Source organism: Rhinichthys klamathensis, unplaced genomic scaffold (assembly GCF_029890125.1).
Source record: "Rhinichthys klamathensis goyatoka isolate OS25496 unplaced genomic scaffold, OSU_Roscu_1.1 h1tg000557l_1, whole genome shotgun sequence".
Taxonomy (NCBI): domain Eukaryota; kingdom Metazoa; phylum Chordata; class Actinopteri; order Cypriniformes; family Leuciscidae; genus Rhinichthys; species Rhinichthys klamathensis.
The window spans coordinates 797,615-807,437 of record NW_026607025.1 but is presented as its reverse complement, the minus strand read 5'-3'; the positions used below and the strand labels follow the sequence as shown (position 1 = coordinate 807,437).

General features: G+C 36.8%; 1 protein-coding gene across 1 annotated transcript in view; it reads left to right on the top strand.

Annotated features, from left to right (window-relative positions):
* muc5.2 (mucin 5.2) overlaps positions 1-7,220 on the top strand; it is a 31,116-nt gene extending 23,896 nt beyond the window's left edge. The window contains 18 exon segments of the mRNA XM_056239248.1: positions 21-178; positions 308-482; positions 610-845; positions 1,137-1,320; positions 1,569-1,746; positions 2,143-2,327; positions 2,417-2,486; positions 2,600-2,724; positions 2,817-2,848; positions 3,700-3,847; positions 4,531-4,620; positions 4,762-4,802; positions 4,923-5,042; positions 5,290-5,388; positions 5,497-5,616; positions 6,007-6,046; positions 6,329-6,446; positions 6,999-7,220. Coding sequence (XP_056095223.1) covers positions 21-178; positions 308-482; positions 610-845; positions 1,137-1,320; positions 1,569-1,746; positions 2,143-2,327; positions 2,417-2,486; positions 2,600-2,724; positions 2,817-2,848; positions 3,700-3,847; positions 4,531-4,620; positions 4,762-4,802; positions 4,923-5,042; positions 5,290-5,388; positions 5,497-5,616; positions 6,007-6,046; positions 6,329-6,446; positions 6,999-7,164 — 2,285 coding nt within the window. The 3' untranslated portion in view covers positions 7,165-7,220.
* The last annotated feature ends 2,603 nt before the right edge of the window (positions 7,221-9,823 follow it).

Here is a 9,823-nt window from a genome sequence, read left to right as displayed (position 1 = left end):
TTCTGTTATTCTAATTATAGAGTCTGTGATCTACAACAAAACTGATAAAGCGGGCTGGTGCTACTTTGCTTACTGCAACTCCAGTTGTGTTAGTGAAATAACACAGAAACCATGTCCTCAGACTACTACGGTTCCAGTTTCAACTGTTCCACATGACTGTACAGATGTCAACAGAAAGGTTAAAAAAAATTGTTCATGTACAGTTTACATTTCTCAAAAAATGAATTTCAGCTAAATTACAAATTTAATTGAAGATAAGTCCATTGTATTCATCTCAGTTCATCAATATTTTTGGAATCTTTAACAGAATGGAGAGTCATGGAATGAAGGATGTACCACTAAAAACTGCATGAATGGGGATGTCACCACAAGCCCTGTACAGTGTGATCCAGCTGATTCTGTTATACCTACATGTGTCAATGGACTTAAACCTGAGAAGGTTTATTATAACAATGGCTGCTGCACTAAGTATGAGTGTCCATGTGAGTTTAAACCATGCTCTAGAAAATTTATGTTTTATTAATATTAATCATGATGGTTCTACTAAGCAATTAACTAACATTGTCCTTACCAACTAACGTTGTTTAACTTGTTTTCTGAAAATAACAGGTCGATGCAGTGGCTGGGGTGACCCTCATTACAATACTTTTGATGGAACATATTATGTTTTCCAAGGAAACTGCGACTATGTGTTGGTCCGAGAAATCATTCCAAAATACAATATCAGTGTCCATGTTAAAAACTATTATTGCGACGTTACAAATAATTTTGCTTGCCCAGAGTATGTGATTGTGAAGTACAAATCCTATGAAATCAAGCTAGCAAGTAACAGTAAAGTAATGCAGGTGAGTGTCACGACTAAATTTGATCACAAAATTCAAATAAAAATCAGTTTACAGCATTAGTTAAGATATTTTTTTCCTGGCATGTACTGTACCTGATATATATGCAAATTAATCAATATTGAGTCGAATTTAATCAAATTTAATTGCAAGCCTGTGAACCGAAATCGAATCGTGAAAATTGTGTCAATGCCCAGCCCTACTTAACACTGCTAGAACACCTGCACTAGAACTGCAAAAATGTAGTCTAACGGTCAATATTCATTACAACTCAAAAACCCGTGTCACCTACAGGTCTATGTCAATGATGTCATAAAGGTCCCAACATTCTTTAATGAAGACTTCAGAATTACCACCTCGGGCATGGCAGTTATTCTAAACATCAATGAGATCAAAGCTGAAATTATAGTCAGTCATCAAGGTTTTGAGATCAATCTCCCGTTCTCCTACTTCCATGGTAATACAGAGGGACAGTGCGGTGAGTACAGTTTGGTGCACTTGTTGCAATAAATATAACTATGATAAACAGTATTTCTTCTGTGAGACAACAACTTTCACAGATAGAAAGACCGATTTGGAATAGGGATTAGCCTACTTTGTGTTAGCCTAGTATATCAAAATCATCTAGAATGTTCTATTGTAGAATAATTTAAATTAAAAGTACCTAAATAAGAATGTCTAGTGTTTCTGTCAATTAAAATTTTGAAATGCTGTCCTGATTTTTAGGGGTTTGTGACAACGATGCCACAAATGACTGCAGACGTCCCGATGGAACAACTGACCAATCTTGTGAGCAAATGGCAGCCCTGTGGGCGGACTCACCAGGATGTGAAACCCCTCCACCACATCCAAGCGAACCCACTCCTGCTTGCACAGCACAAAGCTGTGAGGTCATCAAGAGCGAGTAAGAAAAAGCAAACAACAATCACTCTGTCAATTTTCAGAAATTGGGGAATTTCTCTGGCACTAGCCGCACCAAAAACAATGGCAAAAACTGTATGACTTTTTAAAGAACCCTCCACCACCATTGGTTAGCAAAATGGTAGTTAGTCAATGTGATTTTGTGTCCAGTCCACTCAGACCACTTAAACAAATTGCAATACCATTTGATACCACAAATGGTACAGAAATCACACACTTTACTTAAATAATGTTTTTAAAAGATTTCAGAGGTCATTTTTTGGGGGGCTATTACCTTTTTTGTTGTTGTTGTTGTTTTTGGTAGTGCTATCAAACATACCACTGAAGCATGTTATGCCTCAGTTTACATTTTCTCCCTAAACTTCTGTATTTTGTTCAGTTTGTTCAAGAGCTGTCATGACATCATTCCCTATCAAAAATACTACGAGGCATGTAAATATGATGTGTGCTACAAGAAAAATGACTCCATGGCCTGTGCCAGTGTGGAGGCCTATGCACAGCAATGTGGCCAGAAGTCTATCTGTGTGGACTGGAGAAACTCAGCCGACCTCAACGGGCTATGCGGTAAGAGAGCAGAATGAACCCACCATGACACAATGTTGCATCTCTTATCTGACAGTATCCTGAATCTCTTGATTGTCATTGGTTAATAGCATACAAATGTGCCGATCAAAAAGTCTACAAGGCATGTGGGCCAAAAGTGGAAAAAACCTGCAGTACAAGGTAACCACTCTCTATAACAATTCATATCCATAATTGGAAATATTATAATACGGAATTGTCCAAATTCACTGCATTAACAATCTTCATGCAATATGCGCTTGGTTTACAACCAGATACAATGAGATGTTTGTGGGAATCCCTGGCGAAAATGATCATCAAACATTCATGGAAGGTTGTTTCTGTCCCGACAACACATATCTAGTTAGTTCAACAACAGATAAATGTACACCTACTTGCGGTAAGCATTATTACTTAATTTATGATATTTGTTATATTAATGTGCCTTGAAGTCAAACTTTTGTTGATACATTTTGCATTCCCTACATGTAGATTGCATCGGCCCTGATGGATTACCAAGACAGGTATGTATCTTTTAGTAGTAGTAATAGAGGTAAAACTATTTACATGACATTTACTTGGCTTGTGAACTTAACTCTAGAGACTAGTCCAAGGGTTGTTAACTCTGGCCCTCGAGGTCCACTTTCAGCTACAACCCAGATCAAACTAACTTTCAACGGCTGTGTCCGAAATTGCCCCTTATACCCTCATTGACTCATATCTCATTCAAACAATTTAATAATCAATAAAAAAGGGATTTATACCGGTATGATATGACGCTGTAGCCACATTGGACAAGCAGTTTGGAAAATGGATGGACGATTCAGCTGTGGGTGCCGTATTCTGGTCAAACATGGGAATTAATAAGGCGCGTGTCTCTTACAGTGCATTATGGGTATACTCTATCCGTTGAGCGTACATCAGTTGTACACTCAATATTGCGGTGCATTGTGGGATTGAATGAGAGCACTCCGTAACGTCCACTATGGTTTCTGACACCACTACAAATGGCTGTCCCCTCAAATAGTGCTCTATTTAAGGGTATAGAAGGCAATTTCTGCCAACGTTTGGTAATCCTAAAGACCTGGGTTAGCTTGTCTAGGTGTATTTGATCAGGGTTGAAGCAGAACTTTGCAGGAAAGTGGACCTCGAGGGCCAGTGTTAAGAACCCCGCCTCTAGTCCTACCAACATATGATTGAAACTGTGTGAAAATTGCAGAGCATAACCATTACACTCATACAAATAGCTGTATAAAAAAACTTCTCTCATTTACTCAAATTTAAAATGGCATTTGAACACAATCAACCCAACCTTACCATCATTTATAATCCCAACTCGCATCTAACTATTATCACCTTACTTCCTCTCCTGTAGCCTGGAGATACATGGATGGTTAACTGTACAACATACAAGTGCTCCAGTGAGAGCTTTGGTGTTGTCCAAGAGCCTATGAACTGTCCGACCATAACGCCCTGTGGCCACAATTACAAAAGCGTGATTGAAAACTGCTGTCCAACCTGCGGTGAGTAAACAAGCAGAATGACAATCAGAGAGCTAAACAGACTAAATTAAATAAACATGACAACAAAACCACCCTCATTTACTGTCCTAATATACATTTCTGGTCTACGGGTGCATGATACATCAACTAAAGGAAAACAAGGTTCATAATCATTAATCGAAATGCAATAACTAGCTCCAAACAACTTTCCTGAAACATCACTGAAGCCACTCAGACAGGGGAGGAAATGCTAACCGAAAGCCAACTAGCAAATTAATCCTTATTTTATGATGGTGCTTCAGCATTTCTAAAATCTTGCTAATAATGAACAGTAATTGAACGCAGGGTAATGTTAACATAATTAGATTTGAAAAACTTTCAGTCCCATGTCCGAGTCAAAAGCAGTGCAATCCTCCACAATCCACTGGAAACCAGCATGCATGTCTGCCTCAATTCCTTTATAGAAACTCATAATGGAACAATTGACAACAATTGGAACAATTCCAATTCCTGGTGGAAAAAAAAAATCTAGTTGAAGATTTATAAGAAACTTTCCAAAGGTAGATATTGAGACTGTGTAAGAGCAGATACTATCTGAACATGTGAACACATATAATTAGAGCCACAGCTGCAAACTTGTTAAAATGCAACAAATATTTTCATAATAATTTAAATAATACTCCCTGTCTCCTCTGCCCATTCAGTGTGTGATACCAGCCTGTGTTCTATGAAATGTGATGTGGGATATGAGTTATCAGCAGATATACCTGAGAACAGTTGCTGTCCAACCTGTGGTAAATCTCAAATTTCATATCTAGACTACTTTTACAACACTTGGAATTTATGATTTCGTGTAATTCAATACTACAAAGGTTTTTAAATTTAGGTAGAGATAGTTATTTAACTTTTAAAAAAAAACTTTTTTCCCTATTCAGTGCCCAAAGACGTCTGTGTACACAATAACTCTGAGTACCAGGTGAGCTGCTGGGTTCATGCGTTTATACTGTACAATTGGTAACATCAACAAAATGGACATTTCACATATTACATTATATGCTTTTCACCATTAAAATGATGGGTTCGTTTTCTTTTTTAGCCTGGAGTTAAAATCCCTACGGAGCCTTGTTTGGAATGTTACTGTCAAATGGATAAAGACCCACAGACTCAACTACTTGCTGTGAAATGTGTTAAGAAAGTCTGTACACCTTGTGCTGAGGTAATATTGACAATTTATGCTTGTGATCAGAATACATTAGGATTTATTAATATTTTAAACTCCAACAATAAAGTATCTGAACTTCTAGTAGCCTAAAGCCTAGTATTTGGATTGGGAGGAAGTTTTGATTTCTGAAAATTACAGTTGTTTTCATAGCAGCCTGCATCATGTTATCTCAAAAGATCAAGTAGAAATGGGTTCCTCATGATACAAATTCAATTTAAAAGTACTCTTTTTGCACTCCAAGGGCTTTGAGCGTGTGGAACAAGAAGGAGAGTGCTGCGGAGTATGCAAGCAAAAAGCCTGCATATATACTGCACCGGACAACACCACACATACTCTACAAGTACATTTGAAATATTCTCAAACTTTTCTTCAACCGCCTATTTCACCAGTCAATGAACCTTGGTAGTTTTTCAATCCTCATGTTGCCTGTCTTCCTTTTTTCTTTTAGGTTGGAGAAGTGCAAAGTTACAAATGCGAGAATGTTACCTGCAGTGAAATTAATGGCATGTTTGTAACGGAGAAGAACACACCAAAATGCCCTTACTTTAATCCAGATGACTGTGAGGCTGTAAGTCAAATATATACTGTACGCTTTATAGTAAAACACGCCTCTGTCAACTGTATGTATTTGTATAGTTAGTTGGGAGTCAATAGAGTTAAATTAAGTAAACATGAAATTGACTGCATTTCCTTTTATTATTATAAAAGAACTATTCATAAGCAATGCATTATTTCAAATTCCCAATTGATAAAACCAAACCCGACCCTACATTTTTCTTTAATTAATATCCTGTTTCACTTGGAAATCAATCAAAGAACAGAAGCAATATATATATATATTTACACACACACACTACATCGCCGATAACTTATTTATAATAAGCTTCAACATTTTGTATGATGTATGACTTGTATACTTTCCACTAATGCTGAAATGTGTCTGTTTTAATATATACAGGGAACTGAGAGATATGATGCAGATGGGTGTTGCAAGATCTGTAAGCTACTCATAATTATTGTCCATTTATATTACCTCAGAATCAATGACCACACTACCAGTACTACCAGTACTACCAGTCCTACCATTTTTACAGCCCATCATAATGTAGATGAATTCTAAAAATGACTTTTTTCATTGCTATTCTCCCTCACCTGTACTAAAGATCAAAGAAGAAATCCATTATGAGCATATAATACATAAAACAATGGATCAGATGTTCCTTGTCACAAGTTTACCTCTTTCTCCTTCTCTCTCTCTCTCTCTCTCTCTCTTATCTTAGGTGAGCCCAAGACCTGCATTGTTCTGAAGAACACCACCCATGTGGAGGTAGATGACTGCAAGTCCATCAACCCCATAGAAGTGACGTCCTGCAGTGGTCACTGTGGTACCCAATCAATGTAAGAGCACACGCATACATCTAATTAATCATAAAAATATTGCATTTTGAATCCTGAGATGAATTGTGCAGCCTTGATTACGCAATAATTTCCCCCGAGTAATAACCATCACATTTATTAGCGCTCGCTACAGCAAAACATGTCACTTTCATGTGAAAAGTCCGCTTGAAATTAAACCCATTACCTTTCCTTTTATTATTATGCAATATTCATCACAATGCATCTTTGCATCATCAAATTCCCAATGGATAACATTAAATCATTGTCCAACATTATCATTGTTTCACAATGACTTTAACATCAGTTAGAATTATATTTTATACATAAGCATCAAAGATTTGAGAAACTGACAGCACACATTGAATATCTTAGATGACAGCAGATAAATCTGGGATTTTTTCTATCTTTAGCACATCAGATAACTCATAATTACCAATCATAATTACTGATTTCACACAAAAGAAATCAGTACAGCAGTATTTGATTAAATATTTTGTTTTGTATGAAAAAAACAAGCTAATAAAAGCATATTCATCTTGGAAACCTGCACAGGTATTCAATGGAAGAGAACATCATGATGCACAGCTGTTCTTGTTGCCGAGAAGAGAAATTCAGCCGTCGACCGGTGGCGCTGAAGTGTGCCAATAGCAGCGAGATCCTTCATGACTACGTTTACATTGAGAGCTGCACATGCACTCCTACCAAATGTGTGGACTAGAAGACCTGAAGACTGGATAAAAGATGCTGATCCTAATCAAACCTTTTCCTTTGATTATTGCTGATTATTACTAAATTACTTGAAATATTTGAAGTAATAAACAGAACAACAACTGTTGATGTTGTGTTTAGAATAATCTAACAAAAACTATTTAATGCTTTTATTCTAGGGCTATGGTTTTCACTTTAAATATAAATATCTAGACTATTTCAATTGTTTGTTTGTTTTTCAAGCTTTTTGCTTTCTTCTATGGTATAATAAAATTTCTATATAATTGTAATTAAATTAAGTGAATGTTCAACACAATAAAAAGTTAACCTGCAAAAAAGTTCATTTGCATTCCATTTTTATTTGATTTTTGTCAGTGAAGTTGTAGTCTCATTCTCAGATGTGCGTAAAAATGTTGTCTCCTCCAAACGAATTTGAGAGAAAAAGTTTAAGTCAAAATCAAGCAACTGTAAAACAACAAACAACTGTAGTCCTCTACTGTAAATGTGAATTTCCGGGTACTTTACTGCAGTCAGCGCAATGTATTAATAGGCCTATCTCAAGATCAAACAACTTGTTCTGACACTGATGTATCCAAATTTCACCCTCCAAGTGTACTAGAAAGGCTTCTCAAAAGTCCAAGTAAAAAAAGTAAACCTATGTACTTGTATACAGTATTATACAATAAACCATACAATAGGCTACCACATCACACACATTATTATGTAAACACTGGCTTTGTAAAAACTATTTCGTGTAGGGAAACAAACACATTTGTCAGTAAGGGGTAAATTAATCAAATAAAATCTTTATGATTATCAGTATCATGTATTGTTTATAACTGCTCTCATAATTGATAATCAACCACTAGTAATCATATTCCCAAAATAATCACGTGTTAATAGCCTATATATAGGAAACCAAGACAGCCAGAGTCTGACAGACTATGAAAGAGAAAATAATTGTAAATAAATGGAGAGCCCCATTCCATGTAACACCCACTCACCTCGAAGTCAAGGAAATTCATCATCCAGTAAATATCCATATGTCCTATGTTTGTAGTACATCAATATTTTGGCTTCACCTGTTGCCACCAAATGAGTTCTAAAAGGTTGCCTCTAGCGGCATCAAATTAAATAGAATTACAAAAATTCTAGAGCAGGGGTCTCAAACTCGCGGCCCGCGGGCCATTTGCGGCCCGCGGGGTGATATTTTGTGGCCCCCTACTTGACATTAAAGTTTAATGTTAGTGCGGCCCGTCGTTGCGTGTGCCGCGTAAAAAAAAAAAAAAAAAAAAATGTATCCCTTATGAGCTACCATAGATAGTCTCGTGACAGCTTACGGAGGGTTTGTTGTCAATAGTTGTCATAGACAACCGCGAAGTACAAACATACTGCGCCTGGAAAAAACGAGCGCGTCGCTTCAATTATGAGCGCGCTTGCCGCGCGCCTACATTTGAAATTACGAACTTGAGCGCGCAAAATATGTGAGCGCGATATGTGAACGGCCCCTTGGCGAGCTACCACCAATCAGGCCACGAGCTACTGGTAGCTCGCGAGCGACGTGTTGGAGAGAGACACTGCTCTAAAACAATGTGAGAATGATCACTTTGAGCTTGTAATATGTGTCCAACAGGTTGATAAGAAGGTTTGCTTTGATTTGTGCAGTCAGTAATTTGAGACACTATACAAAGAATTCAATAAGACGGGCAGACATGACTGCAAATATTTGTATTTCAAAAGCAATAATTGTTTTTCTAAGTATAATAAAAGGAAATGTGCCTTCCAAAAAAAAACATTCAATATCATTAATGTGTTGTATAAAGAAAATAAAAAGGACATAAGCAAATATAAATATCACAAATATGTGTTATAGACAAAGAAAGTTTGTAAAATGAACTTCAACTGTCAGAAGGACAGCTCATGAAGAACCAATCATGTACAGAAAGGTATGTTCAAATTCAGAGGAACAGTTCAGAAGAAACGTTAATAAATATTGAGAAGATTGGATCAGTTGTGCTCCTTTTTTGGAATACTTGAATACTATTTTTTGTGGAATACTTGATGCGGCCCAGCCTGACCCCGACTCTAACTCCAGCGGCCCCCAGTTAATTTGAGTTTGAGACCCCTGTTCTAGAGTAACCCGTTCCATTGGACTAAGAAAAAAGGTTAGTTGGGTAATTGTGCAATATTTCAAATCTTTTCCCAACAACTTGCTCATTTCATAAAACCTCCGCAGTAATAAATGATTTTACAAAATCGATCTTGTAATCACCAAAAACGATTGTGATTGGTCCATTGTATCAAGCGCTGAGAAAAGTTACTGCTACCACATATAATGCAATATAGGAACAACAGATATGGACAGTAATTTTAACCTAATAAGTATCGTTATTAATGCCCATAAATAGCTAAGTAAACTGAAAAAAGACAGTGAATAGTAAAAAAAAAAAAAAAAATGTGTGGAATAAGCGACTAGACTGTTAACCCCTGCACATACAGTACGGGCCAATCAAATGTACAGAGGTGACATGACGTAGTAGGAAGTGTTCCGTGCACATACTGGCGGGAGTTTCGGTTGTTATTAAACAAGGTGACGGGTTACCGACGGCAAAAGGCAAGATATATCAAGAAACAAGTCTTTCTGAAAAGGAACATTTATTATCAAATCA